The sequence below is a fragment of the Acomys russatus genome, chromosome X (genome assembly GCF_903995435.1).
Source record: "Acomys russatus chromosome X, mAcoRus1.1, whole genome shotgun sequence".
Lineage (NCBI taxonomy): Eukaryota > Metazoa > Chordata > Mammalia > Rodentia > Muridae > Acomys > Acomys russatus.
In genome coordinates, this window is record NC_067169.1 from 51,425,573 (window position 1) to 51,440,745 (window position 15,173).

Consider the following 15,173-nt stretch of genomic DNA (forward strand, 5'->3'; position numbering starts at 1 on the left):
CACAACCATCTATAATGGGATCTAATGCCTTCTTCTGGCCTGCAGTCATAAATGCAAATAGAGTACTCATGTAGAAATAAATACATCTTAAAAAATATTTTGTCTTAAGAAAGCAACTTCAATCTTGTTGCAAGTGGTGGCTGAAGGAATTGTAATGTGTTAACTGGATGAACAGTTTTGAGCATCATTATCCATATGGCTTCTATTTTGCCAGGATATAATGCAACTGTCCTAGCCTATGGGCAGACTGGATCTGGAAAAACCTATTCAATGGGAGGTGCATACACTGCAGAGCAAGAACATGAATCAACTATTGGGGTCATTCCCAGAGTAATACAACTGCTCTTCAAAGAAATTAATAAAAAGAGTGACTTTGAATTTAGTCTGAAAGTGTCTTACTTGGAGGTAAGTTATTTCTCTCTGGTTATCTTGAATTCAAGATTATCTTTGAGTAGGAAAATACATCCAAATGAGATTTTCCTGGCATGACTCAAATTAGTAAATTGAATTTTTAGTAAATTACATTTTAATAAGTTGATAGCAAAAACTTACTTGCTCAGTTGGATCTGGATCCTACCCAGTTCTTTTCTTAATTAGAATTATGTACTTAATCTGATTGTTAGAAGAATTGGCACTGCCATGCAAAAATATGATAGGAACTTTTTCATTTTAGTTTGGCCTGTATCATTGATTCCCTGCAGAGTCTGCAGGGAAGTGTTCCATTTCACTTTATTCCTAATGCTTGAGTTATAATGCTGCAGCTGCTGCTGCTTCATGTAGAATGTTATTAAAAATCAGGCAAAATATTATGCTGCGTAAGTGGTAATAAAATGTGTATTTACTCAACAGATACTTATTGAGCATCTATTATGTGCCAGACCCTCATCTGGATACTTAGAAAGATCATGTGTTTGGGAGATTTCAATGGGTTAACTGTTTTAAACATGCTGTCCTAATAGGGACATGCATTCTAGTGTACATCAGTATAAAATCGATTGGCCAAATGTATTTAACCTCATGACACCAACAGGCATAGGGCATATTTAGAGAATTTGGCTTCTGAGAAGCTAGCTTATTGGTTTTACAGTGATGTATATGAGGAACAGTAATTAAACTTATATGCATGTAATTATAAATTATATATAAATAGTTCATCTTGATGTTGAATTACAATAGATTATCAGATATGAGATAAAATTAGAAGAGTTAAAATGATATCAATTACCCTTTATTTTCTAAAGATATGTTTTGTTTTAAATTCTGTGTTTGTATATATGTGGGTATGTGCATGTGAGCGCGATCCCTGAAGAATCCAGAGCATAGGATCCCCTGGAGCTGGAGTTAGAGGCAGTTGTAAGCTGCCTGACATAAGTGCTGGGAAACAAACTTGAGTCCTCTACAAGAGCAGTATACTCTTAACCACTGAGCCAGCCATCTCTCCAACCCACTCAGATTAGCCTTCTTTGAGTCTTGATGAAACCAACCTTGGTCATTATACAAATGATTTGAGAAACTAGCATATTAAATAATGACCTCAGCAAAACAGTAAATAAGTGTAGTGCTTAGCATGTATGAAACCTTCTCTTAGTACTTAAAGCTTTACTGTTCTCTTGAAGTATTAGTCATAATCCTTCTCTTCCCTTGCTCCCAACTTCCTCCCTCCCTTCCCATAAGCAACAGTTGCTCACATTTAAATTGGTTAAGTCGGTGAAAGTGATGCTGTTATGGTATTGTCAAAGAGCTGAATTGGGGGCCTGGAGAGGTGTCTCAGTGGTTAAGAACACATGCTGTTGTTGGAAAGTACCCAGGTTCCGTTCCCCTACCTCTAAGGGATCAGATGCCCCTGACCTCCACAGGCAGCCACATGTCTACATACCCACATATGTACAGACATATGCATAGCTGAATAAATAATGCAAATAAATCTTTTTTAAAACAACTGAATTTAAGCACCCACATAACATTTCATGTGTCTGTTATTGCCAAAAGAATTTATCTTAAAAGCAGTATTAATTTTGTTATAACATATGAACTCTTCCCTGTAAAGTATCAAGTTAATACAAATAAAGTCCTTTTTCTTTCTTCCCCCTTCTTCTTTCTCTATCCTTTCCATTTCTTCTTTTCCCCCCTCCCCTCCTCCATCTCCCTTTTTCTCCTCTTTCCTTCTCTCCTCCTGCCCTCTTCTTCCAGTCTCCTGCTGTGTCATCTTTTTCCACCCCTCTATCCCTCTGCTCTCTTTTCTTCCCTCCTTCCTTCTTCTCCCCTCTCTTCCCTTTTGTTTTCCTTTGCTTCTTTTGTTTGCAGCGCTAGGGATCCACCCAGGGCCTTGTGAATGATAGACAAGGCAAGAAAGAGCTCTACCACAGAGTTATACCCATGTCTATTACAGTTGTTAAAATTCCTGCAAGTCATACAAATATGTGTATGTATATATATGTATATGCATACACACACACACACACGTATAGTATTTGAAAAATTACTTGCAACTCACACAGAGATGACCACTGTTAACATATTTTATCATTTTCCTTCAACAATATCAGATTTATAATGAAGAAATTTTGGATCTTCTATGTCCATCTCGTGAGAAAGCTTCTCAAATAAATATCCGGGAGGATCCTAAGGAAGGCATAAAGGTGTGTTTTCCCTCCCTTTCCTTCTTTCTTGCTTTGATCTTATTGTAAATATTGGTAACTACTAGTGGTCATATCCCTTCTCTTTGGCACTGTGGTCGTGAATGATTGCTAACATTTCAGTCTTTCAGGTTTTGTCTGGCCCTAGTTCCTTTGGTTAGTCTAGAATTATTAGCTGACTGCTTTTGTGGGAAGAAAATTCACCTTTACTACTTTCTTGTTACTTCTTGAAGGATGTAGCAGCTATTAAACATTAATTTTTTTACAGGGTTCTCTAGTAAGGTAGCCACTTGCTACAAGAAGGCATTTAAATCACAGTTAATTAAACTTGAACAAGCAGTTCCCTAGGCACCGTTGCCGGCCACTTTTCTGTGTAGCTTCTGACTATTTTGTTGTTTAGCACAGATATATGAGATAGCCATGATGCAGAAAATTTCTACTGGAAATCACTAACAGACATGCTACTGGGCTCTGGAATGCTATGAAAGAGTAAAAAATTAAATACAACTATTTAGAGCGCATTGGTCTGAGAGCATTGGTTACATAGTGTAGGTGCAATACTCAGGGCTTGAAGAATTATAGGCTGTGGGCAGATGAGATGAAGTAGTACAGATCTATCTTCTCCTTCCTCTATTCCTCTTCACAAAGGACAGAGAGTGACTGTTTTTCTGAGACTTTTTCCTTTAGGAGCTTTAAATTGTTCTTCAGTTATTAAAGCCACTTGAACTATCAGGCCCTGTAAGCTTGAAGCATACAGAAAGGTAATTTGGATAGTGATTTTAAAAAAAGCTTGGTGGCACACACCTTTAATCCCAGCACTCAGGGAGGCAGAGACAGGCGAATCTCTGTGAGTTCAAGGCCAGCCTTCTCTACAAAATGAGTACAGGACAGCCAGGGCTACACAGAGAAACCCTGTCTTGGGAAAGAAAGGAAGAAAGAAAGAAAGAAAGAAAAGAAAAGAAAGAGAAAGAAAGAAAGAAACCTGGGCAAAATATATGCTATCACCAAGAAGAGTGTGGGTGCTGAACAACTTGTTGACCATGTCCTAAGATCTTTTGTCTGCCCCACATGAAGGCAGGAATTAAATCCCAGGCATTGTTTGAAATATAAAGGTGTGAATTGAAAGTGTGTGTCCCTGACACAAATTGGGTTAAGAACAAGTTTTTAAAACATTTAAGAAACAAACAAACAAAAGGTCTGTTGAGATGGCTGAGCAGATAACACTTCAGCCTCCTAACTAAATTTGATCCTGGAACTCACAAGATGGAGATAGAGAACTGACTCCTGCAAGTTGTCCTCTGCCCTCTATGCATACTTTGCTATTGTTGTAGCAGCTGTGTGTGTGTATGCATACACTTACACAATAAATGAATTGTGAAAAAGAAAGACTTTATAGTAAGGAGTAACTATAACAGAAAGTAAAATAAGCCTAAACTGGTCCATTTGGGATAAAAGGCTTGGGCTGGGAAGAGAAAGGAGATGTGTTAGGAAAAGATTATGAAGCCAGCCTATGCAGCTTAGTTTCTCCCTACCCCCAACCCCCACCAAGAGTACATAATTATGTAAGACTTGTGAAGGAAACATTGTCGGGGCTATCTATACTGGGTTTTTAATCTTACGTGTGTATCTCTCCAGCTTGGTTGCTCCTGGCACTTCAGAGAGGATTTTCTTGTGCTCTCCTCAGAGGGTTCTTTGTGTCCTAATCATCTATTGTAGGTGTTAGTAGTACACTGGCATTTTAGGAAGGCTGACTTGAAATGAATTGAGAGGGAGAACGTCTAGGCTGGTGAAGATGCAGTTGGAGAAATCATATTACCTTGTTTTTCCACACTAGATCATATTGGTGTGGGTGTGGTCTAAGAAAAAGAGGAAATAATTGACCCCCCAAGAGTATGTGATACATATGTTATGGAGGAGTGGGACGAGAATCTGACAGTGATATGGGGATGGAGCAGTAGTGAGGAGAGTTGATATGAGCAGAAGCAAGATGAATATGATTTATGGTGTACTGATTCCAAAGTAGTGAGCAGCTAGAAACAGAAGGAGAGACATTAAAGTCACAGATACAGATCTAGGAATACAGTCATAGTATACTAACTCTAGCAGGACCCTCATGAATCATCTAGTTCTATCACACACGCACACCCAAACTCCAAGAGAATGACTTGTATAAGTTCCCCCAGGTAGTTAAAGTACCATGCTCAAACGTGATTTTTGTGACTTCCTAAGTCAGTGAAAAGTGCCATGCTGGTTCCTCTAGAAGAAAATGGAGTTTAAAATGGATTGGCGTATAGGAAGAAATATGGGGCAAAGTGAAATGCCTTAGCAATTTGTGTTGTACTTGATCTCTTCTGGGGCAAAAGTTGCCTCTCCTTTGGGACTCCCTAGAAGCCAGCTACCCTCTAAGATCTAGAGACCTTCTCTAGCTCCAGTATTATCTAAAAGCTTTCTCAACATTGTAGGGAAGATTGGAGACTTTGCTTCTCAGACATCATCAGAGTGCCTGGTTTAAAAGTTCTTCTTTTCACAGCCCTTGTAGATACTGATATTTTCCTGGAACAAGAGGTCATTTTTCACCCACTAATCCCTGCATTTCTAATTTCAGTTCACTAATCCCTAATTTCAAGTAAATTTCTTTCATTTTTTAGTAAATATTTTTTATTTTTTAGATATACATTTATATTATTACACATATGTATAATAAACTACTTATAGCAAGAATAACTGAAATAATCAGGAATTATATAAATGTTACATTCATAGTGTTTTGACTATTTGTATTTGACAGCCTTGAAGAAAACATCTTTCCTATCTTGGTGCATCTAAAATTCTGAATGTAAATCAATTTCCATCACATCTTGTCATTATCAACTTAAAACATCTATCTAGACCTAAAAACATCTTAACCCCTAAACAGCTAGCTAAATTGTAAAACTAAACTATTTGGTCTTCCACCCCATCAGAGACTTGAGTATACCTGAGTATACAAGGGGTGAAGGTTAACAGCTTCCCAAATGAGAAGATGGCAGAGACAGTTCGCTACCTGAGCAGTCACCCAAAACTCTATAATATTGGAGCATCATCTTCAGCCTTCTGGCCAAATATATCTGACAGACATATTTGTGAGGCAGGAACTATTGAGGGCTTGCTTACCCTGTCATGGCAGAGTTTGGCCGTCCACTCTGCCTGCATCCAAGCTGGCCCATTTTTAGGCAGAATTCTGTCTGCATTTTGCTCGGTGGCTTGTTTGCCACATTTGAAGCCATCTCCATAAGGAGGTTCTTTGATGCTCATCATCCTCTCTGAGGTAGGCTGGGTGTTATACCAAACCAGCTGGAAGAAACCTTAAGAGAATGATGCCCCATTTCTTTAAAGGGGATCAGGTACATATTTGGTTGCTTTCTTGGGCTATAGAGGGTTATTTTCAATGGGAATGGTTATAAGTTGTTATTATTGGTCTTATTTAGAGAGAAAACAAGGTTGGACTCAGGGATGTCTCTCTTTTCCTTTATCTTCCATTCTTAGGTTTGTAGGTAGGGGTTGAAAAGAAAGAAGGGGGGATATAGAAATATTTAGGGAAGACAGAACAAAAAGTAGATTAGTGAAATTACTCCTCAACTTAATACCTTAATTGTTTAAAAAGGTTATTTTTAATTCACTGGCATAGAATTTTATATATAGTTGCTAAATAAGTTTAATTTTAGATATAGTGATATAGAATTCAAATTTAAGATTACTCTAATATGTACTATTATACCCATATAATTCAATTATAATACAAGGTTTACTTCTAATATTTTGACAGTGCTATTGTAGGCTGTTTAGGATAAATAAGTTATACAAGTTAATTGTTAGTTGATCAAATCATGGTCATATCAATTACTAGTCTATTTTTATCACAAGAATATACATCCTAGGTGTAACAGATATGATTCTATAGAAAGATAAGGTAAAATAGTTAAATAAGGTCTTTAAAAACCTAATTTCAAGTATTAGAAGAATGACTCAAGGAAGCTTTTTTTTTTCTTTTGAAATTAGATTGTGGGGCTCACAGAGAAGACCGTGCTAGTTGCCTCCGACACAGTTTCCTGTCTAGAGCAGGGTAACAACTCCAGGACTGTGGCCTCCACAGCTATGAACTCCCAGTCATCTCGCTCTCATGCCATCTTTACAATCTCCATAGAACAAAGGAAGAAAAATGACAAGTAAGTTAGAGTGTCACAATTGTCGTGTTCTGGGAAGGCTGAATTCCAGGTGGCTGCTTTGGTTGACTTGACATTCAGATGTTAGGATGATGAGCATTAATGCCCACTGGAACTACTTTTACTGTCTTGAAAGAAATGAGAGCTGGCCAATCAGCTCTGATCACTCAGCTACTTTCAAGCTTGTGTATTGTTTTCACTGTGTCTTCCTGTTATCACAGAAATAGCAGTTTTCGTTCCAAGCTGCATCTTGTAGACCTTGCTGGATCAGAAAGACAGAAGAAAACCAAGGCAGAAGGAGATCGTCTGAAAGAGGGTGAGACAATTAAGGTCATAGCTCTCCATGAAAAGTTGCGTGCTTTTGTTGTTGCATGCTTTTATTGGTATTGTTGGTATTTTGAGGAGACTATTTCAGTTCAACTTTAAAGTAATATCCACAGTTCAAATTTGAGGTTACTTTCAAAAATAGTGAAAAACGATCCCTTTCCCTTGCACTAATTCACAAAGTCAGTTGTGAAATTTGAAATTCTCTCTTAGTTGGATTCCATCTGGTCCAGTAAATTTTACTTTTAATTTACCCCCACCCACTTACAATTAAAATGTTCAAGTAGCCACTGTCCCTTGCAGATGTTTGCCATGTCTAAACCTTATCAGCGTGGTTTCACAATCTTCCTTCAAGTCATTGCTAGAGAAGCATGAAAGTTGATACTATTGAAAATATCTAGTATGACCATAATGCAGTGATATGCATAAACTATTTCTTCGACATCCAGCTTTCATTTCTGAATGAGTTTTATATGTGCCCTTTTTGTTCTATATTTGCACTGTGGGTTTTAGCCTTCTTAATATAATTTTGAAGGCTCTTACCTTTTCTTTATTTCTACTTTCTTTTTTGTTTTTGTTTTATTGCTGTTGTTATACACAGGGTTTCTCTGTGTAGCCATGGCTTTTAGACCAGGCTGGCCTTGAACTCACAGAGATCCACCTGCCTCTGCCTTCCTGAGTGCTGGGATTAAAGGTGTGTGTGTCAGCATGCCTGGCTTTTCTTTTTTTAGGTGTTTAGTGCTGAGTTGTTTTGGGTGGGTGTGGGGGGAAGGTTTACATAATTGAAGTATAACTCACATATTATATATTAAAACTGTATATGTCAGTGGATCTAGTATATTCAGAGTTGTACAGGCATCACCACAGCCTCATTTCAGAATATTTTATCACCCTAAAGAGAAGCACCTTAACCCATTAGTACCCACCCCCAATTTCTGTCTTTCTCTAGAGGAAATATATAACCTTTGGTGGCTGGCATTAGATTTGCAATGTAAATCATATAGTATGTTAACTAGTACTTCATTTATTTTGTTTGTTTGTTTGTTTGTTTTTTCAAGACAGGGTTTCTCTCTGTAACAAAAGATCTGCCTGCCTCTGTTTCCCAAGTGCTGGGATTATAGGCATGTGTCACCACCACATTGGTTATTAACATTTGTGCATAGGTTTTCTTAAACATGTATGTTTTTATATCTTTTTGGTATATATCTAAGAATAGAGTTGTTGGCCTGGAACTTGCTAGGTATACCATGCTGGCCTTGAACTCACAAGGATCCACCCATCTCTCCCCCACTGAGTGCTGGCATTAAAGGTGTGCACCACCACACCGGATATTTATGCCTTTTCATTTCTAGCCCTCATAGTAAGTATGAAATTGTATCTTATTGTGGTTTTCACTTATATTTAATTCATGGCTAAGTATATTGAGCAGTATTTCATGTACTCATTGACAATTTGTATATCTTCTTATGGAAAATAGCCATTTGTGTCAAATTTAGATCTGATTCGTTTCAGTTAATTTTAGTAGATGATGTTAAGATTATTTCTTTATTTCCAATCTTTTGCACATGGATATCTAGTTATCTAGTATCATTTGTTTGAAGACTATTCTTTTCCTACTGAGTCTCGTTGGGTCCCTGTAAAGAAGCGATTGGGCTAGTCCGTGGATCTGGGTCACTTTGCTTTCACCAGTGTCTCTTTGACTTGCTTGCTGAACTTTTGTAGTGAATTTTGAAGTTGAGAAATGTGACACTTCCAACAATGTTTTTCCAAGATTCCATTGGTTAGTCAGAGATCCTTAAATTTACATGGCAAAGCTGGGCACAGTGGCGCACACCTTTAATCCCAGCCCTAGAGGCAGAAGCATGCAGATCTCTGTTAGTTTGAGGCCAGCCTAGTCTACAAAGCTAGTCTAAGACAACCAAGGCTACAGAGAGTCACAAAACAAAATTTTTTTCCATGGCAATTTGAGGATCTACCTGTGGATTTCTGCAAAGAAGCCCTCAGGGAGTTTCATAGGTGTTGTATTTAATCAGCACATGTATTTGGAGAGCATTGCCACCTCAGCAGTGTTCACTCTTAGAGTCGTGAATGCTGTCCTTTTTCTTTACTCTTTTAATGAGCTTTACATTTTTTGAAGTATTACTTTAATGCTTCTGTGAATTTTATTTCTAAGTATTCTTTTCAGAACTATTAAAATGGAATTGTTTTCTTAATTTCACTTTAGAATTGTTTGTTGAGTTTAATAAGTTGATCTTGTATCCATTGGCCTACACAATTTATTGGTTCTAGTAGTTGGTTAGATCTTTTAGGGTAATTATCTACAGGATCTTGTCATTGATGAACAGCAAATTTTATTTCTTTCCAATCTGGATGCTTTTATTTCTTCTTTTTCTTCTTTGCCTACTTGTCCTTCTGGAAGAAGCTTCTATGCATTGGTTGATAGAAATAATAAGTGTGAATATTGTCATGTTCTTGAACACAAGAGAAAAATGTAACAGGTTTTTTTTTACATTAGGTGTATGATTGCTGTGCATTTTTCATAGAAGCCTCCATGCGTGCTGAGAAAGCACTAGGTCTGGTTTGTTGAGCGTTGTTTTTATTATCTATGGTTATTTGTCAAGTGCTTTTCATCATTTTTGACATGGTTACATTATTTTTGTGCTTTCATATGTTCCGTGTGTGTGTGTGTGTGTGTTCCTTGTTTTTGTTTGTTTTCAGTTCTGTAACTTTCTTGAGGTAATTCTGGGTAGTTTGCCATCACAGAAGTTTCTGCTTACTTGGTTTAGTGATAGGCTTATGATTAGTCACACATTTCTAAGTTTGGACTTAGAAATCTTCCATCATTTACCAAGGGTTTTGTGCATGTAGAGGGGTACACCTTCCACATTCAGATACTCTACCACTATGCTTTAGCATTTATTCATTCCTTGAGCAAATCTCAAAACTTATATATGTTTTTCTCCAATTATTTTGCCTTTCTTTAAATATTTAGAGTTGGCTACTGTTGGAGTGATTTTTTTTTTTTTTACTTTTTTTAGGTTTATTAAGTTTTATTTTTACAAATAAACATCATTTATGTTCAAGATAATACAATGTTTTGGTAATATGAATTCTATGTGAAACAATTAGCTCAGTCAAGCCAATTAATAGTCTATCACTTCACAGTTGTTTTAATCATTGTTCTGTTGCTGAGAAGAGACACCATGACCAAGGCAACTCTTATAAAATAAAGCATTTAACTGGGGCCTTGTTAAAGTTTCAAAGGCTTAGCCCATGATCATCATGGCAAGAAGCATGGTGGCAGGTAGGCCTGGTGCTAGAGAAGGAGCACAGAGTTACATCCTAATCCACAAGCAGGGGAGGGGGGGTAGAGGAGAGGGAGAGAGACAGAGAGAGACTGGGCCTGGCATGGGCTTTTGAGACCCTAAAGGCTACCCCCATCTTCCTCCAAAACAGCCACACTTCTAATCCATTCAAATATAAGAGATTATTGAAAAAAATAAAATGAAAAATGAGGCTGAAGCAAAAGGATTAAAAGTTCTAGGTCAGATTGATCCCATAGCAAGACCTTAAGACTGAGGCTAGAGAGCTGTCTCAGAGGTTTAGAGAATTTTCTGTGCAATCATGAGGATCACAGCACTCTTGAAAGAAACCAGACATTTTGCTAATACCTGCAGCTCAGGATAGGGTGGAGACAGGAGCATCTTTGTGGCTTGCAGGCTTCTAGCCTAGTTGAGAAAACGTGAGTCCAAGGTTCAGGAGATACCCTGCCTCAAAAGAACAGGCACAAAATGATAGCAGTAGACACCCAATGTCCTCTTCTGGCCTCCATGTTCACACATGCACATATATCCAGATGCACACATATAAATAAATGAATCATTTTTTAAAAGGCAGATTTTAGTTGTTTTAGTCAAAGAAGAAAACAATTGTGCAGCATGAAGGAAAATGGACCCAAATGGAAATTATATTAAGCAAAATAAGTCAGACAGAAAAAAAAATCATGCTTTCTCTTATTATGGATCCTAAATTTTATATAGACACATAAAATCTCTTGTATGTATGCATGTCTGTGTGTGCTTGTATGTGTGTGCATGTTAAAAGTAGAACAATGCAATATATGAGCCTATAGGAGCACATTCTTATTCAGATCACCACATTCTGCTCCCTGGCCCCCATAGGCTTGTAGTCATATCATAATGTAAAAATGTATTCAGTCCAACTTCAAAGATTCCCATACACTGTTTAAAAGTTCAAAGTCTCTTCTGAGATTCATTCAGTCTTTTAACTGTAAACCTCTAAAATCAAAATCAAAAAGCAGATCACATACTTCCAACATACAATGGCACATTACCATTTCCAAAAGGGAAGAAAGGGAACATAGTGAAGAAATATTGAACCAAAGCAAGACCAAAAACAACAAGGGCAAACTCCATTTTTCTCTGCTCTTCAGATCTCCAACTCCTTTCAGCTGTGTCGACTGCTAGGAGCTCTCCTTGGCAATTATCCCACAGCTCTGGTTTCTCAGACATCTTGGGTTGTCCAAGGCAATCCAGGCTTTACCTTCACATATTCACTTAATGGCCTCTCTGGGCCTCCATGCAGGAGCAACCCTGAAACACGCCTGGCCTCACTGGCTTTCCTAAGCCATGAAGAGAGATTCCACAACTACCAAAACATGATAGGCAACATTTCCATCCCACCCAGAAATTTCCTTCTCCCCATTTTACCCCATTTCTACTTGAAATAACCAAATACTGTTTTCTGGCCCCATAGATTAATTTTGCACAGCCTTAGACTTCTTATAAATGTGTCACCTGGCTCGTTTTGCTCAATATATTGCTGTTGCTTTGCAGTAGTGACAACTGAACCCATGCCTTTGCACATGCCAGTAGTGGGAGAAGAAGACGACAACAAATGCTATATACTACAGCACAATGCTTTTGGGGCTTATGTATATTCTTGTTTCTTTCTTTGATTAGTGATTGTTTCTTTGTATTTCTGAATAATGCCCTGGCCTTCAGTTTGGATTAGACAATGATTTGACTTCATCTTGTTGAATTATTTCAAATTTTATGCCATTATGAATAATGGTGTTCAAAACATTGTATATGCGCCCTTTTGTGAACATTTTTTTGTTTTTGTTTTTGTTTGGTTTTTGGAGACAGGGATTCTCTGTGTAGCCTTGGCTGTCCTGGACTCACTTTGTAGACCAGGCTGGTCTGAGGGCATACTTAGGAAAACAAGAGGGTAAATACATGCTTAACTTGATAAGAAAGTGATTAGCAGTTCTTTAATATACTCAGTACTATTGTACATCTCTAGTGTATGAAAGTTCCCACTTTTTCACATCTGTCAAATAGTATAAATTCTTATAATTTTAATTTGCATTTACTAGATGATGTTTGCTGGCTCTTTTTATTAATTAATTAATTTATTTATTTATTTATTCACTTTACATCCTGGTCATAGCCACATCCCTCCTCACCTCCCAGTCCCACCCTCCCTCCCTCTCCCACATTCCCCTCCCCTGTTCCTTAGAGAAGAGGAGCCCCACTTCTGATCCACCCCAGCTCATCAAGTTGCATCAGGATTGAGCATGTTGTCTTACCATGTGGTCTGGCAAGGCAGTCCCACCATGGGGAAGTGATAAAAAATCAGGCTATAGAGTCCATGTCAGAGGCAGCCCCTACTCCCCTTACTAGAGGACCCACATGAAGCCTGATTTGCCCATCGGCTACATATGTATAGGGAGCCTAGGTCCAGTCCATGCATGGTCCTTGGGTGATGCTTCACTCTTCACAGGCCCCTCTGGTCCCTGGTTAGTTGGCTCTGTTGGTCTTCTTGTGCAGCTCTTGTCTCTTCCTGTTCCTTTTTTTTTTTAACCTTGCCTCTACTTTTTCACAACACTCCCTACATATCACCCAATATTTGGCTGTGAGGCTCGGCATCTGTTTTGGAGCACTGCTGGGTGGAGCCCTTCAGAGGACAGCTCTGCTAGGGGCTCCAGGTTGGACCAGGCATTGGTTGGACATTCCCTCAATCTTTGCTCTATCTGTTCTATCGTAATCCTGTACATCTTGTAGGCAGGGTGAGTTTTGGGTTAAAGTTTTTGTGAGTAAGTTGGTGTTCCCCTCCCTCTACTAGGAGTCTTATCTGGTTAGAGGATGTCCTCTTCAGTCTCTATGGCCCCTGCTAGTATGAGTCTCTGTTATAGTCCCCCTCATATTTTCCCAGGAGGCCTATCCTGATTTAGATCTCCAGCTTGCCAAAGAGATGCTCCCGCGGCAGTTTCTCTTTTCTCTACAGGTCTTCTATCCTCCCCCCACCCACTCTGCTTTCCCCAGGTCTGATCTCCACTCTCAGATCTCCCTGTGCTTCCTCTCTTACCTTGTTTGCTCTCTTCAATCACTACCTCTGACTATTCTAATTCCCCTTCTGGGTGAGGTCTAAGCGTCCTCCCTTGGGTCCTCCTTGTTACTTACCCTCTTTGGGCCTGTACTGTAGTATGTTTATCCTGTACTAAATTGCTAAAATCTGCTTATAAGTGAGTACATGTGTGTCTTTCTGGGTCTGGGTTACCTCACTCAGGATTATATTTTCTAGTCTCATCCATTTGCCTGCAAATTGCATGATGTCCTTCTTTTTAATAGCTGAGTAGTATTCCATGGTGTAAATGTACCACAGTTTCTTTATCCATTCTTCTACTGAGGGACACTTAGGCTGTTTCCAGTTTCTGGCTATTACAAATAAGGCTGCTATGAACATTGTTGAGCAAGTGTCCTTGTTGTATGGTAGAGCATCTTTCAGGTATATGCCCAGAAGTGGTATAGCTGGGTCTTGAGGTAGAGCTATTCCCAGTTTTCTGAGAAACTGCCAGATTGATTTTCAAAGTGGTTATACAAGTTTGCACTCCCACCAGCAATGGAGGAGTGTGTCCCTTTGTCCACATCCTTGGCAATATGTGCTGTCACTTGAGATTTTGGTCTAAGCCATTCTGATTGGTGTAAGATGAAATCTCAGAGTCATTTTGATTTGCAGTTCCCTGAGGACTAAGGACACTTAGCATTTTTAAAGTGCTTCTCGGCCATTTGAGATTCCTCTGTTGAGTCATCTGTACTTAGGACTTGCAAATCTGGCCTTGTGAGAGAGTGCCTATGACTTTTTTGGTATATGTGCTTTCCCATCTAATATTAATTTGAATATAAAATTATTTGGGAAGCTTTCAGTTTTGCTTTAATACCATTTGTGTAACATGGGAATTATTTTCAAATGTATTTTTGATGATTTGATTTTCAGTATGTTGATTCAATTTAGCTATTTTATATTTTTCAGGAAATTGTTCATTTTGTATAGATTCTTAAAATTCTTGACATAATATTGCAAATAGTCTTACTTTGTATTTTAATCTATCTCTGTAATTTTATGTCTTAGTTATTTGTTTATCTTCTCTACTTTTTTCTATCACATTTGACAAGTTGGTTGGCTAGCTTTACATTTTTGTTTTATTTAATTATTTTATGTATATGAGTGCTCTATTTGCATGTACGCCTGCATGCCAAAAGAGGATATTAGATCCTATGAGCCACCATGTGGTTGCTGAGAATTTAACTCAGGACCTCTGGAAGAATAGACAGTGCTCTTAAAATCGCTGAACCATCTCTCCAGCCCCTACTCTTTTTTAATTCTTTCACTCTGTTCTTGGTTCGTAGGGTTGTATATTCCTTTTATGACTTCTTGGATTGAAACTGAGTTTGTCTCTTTTCTTTCCATTTAAAAAGTTTTACTAGCAAGTACAAAAGTGGTGTGGATGGTATAGTGATTCCCCTAGACGTTTAGCAGTGATTAATTTGTGACCAGACTTGCTTCATCTGATCCTACCTACTTTCTCTCTCATATTTTGACAAGATAGGCACATTCTGGGTTCTTGGCTATAGAGTGATAGTATTTTTAAACAAATCCTGGATGTCTTATTTTATTTATTCCAGTGTGTATATGTGAAAAAAATAAG

At 38.2% G+C, this 15,173-nt stretch overlaps 1 protein-coding gene across 1 annotated transcript in view; it reads left to right on the plus strand.

Annotated features, from left to right (window-relative positions):
- Positions 1-15,173, plus strand: part of Kif4a (kinesin family member 4A) — a 113,754-nt gene that overhangs the window by 11,236 nt on the left and 87,345 nt on the right. Inside the window, exons 3-6 of the mRNA XM_051141098.1 lie at positions 215-405; positions 2,547-2,639; positions 6,675-6,841; positions 7,060-7,154. Coding sequence (XP_050997055.1) covers positions 215-405; positions 2,547-2,639; positions 6,675-6,841; positions 7,060-7,154 — 546 coding nt within the window. The remainder of the gene's footprint in view (positions 1-214; positions 406-2,546; positions 2,640-6,674; positions 6,842-7,059; positions 7,155-15,173) is intronic.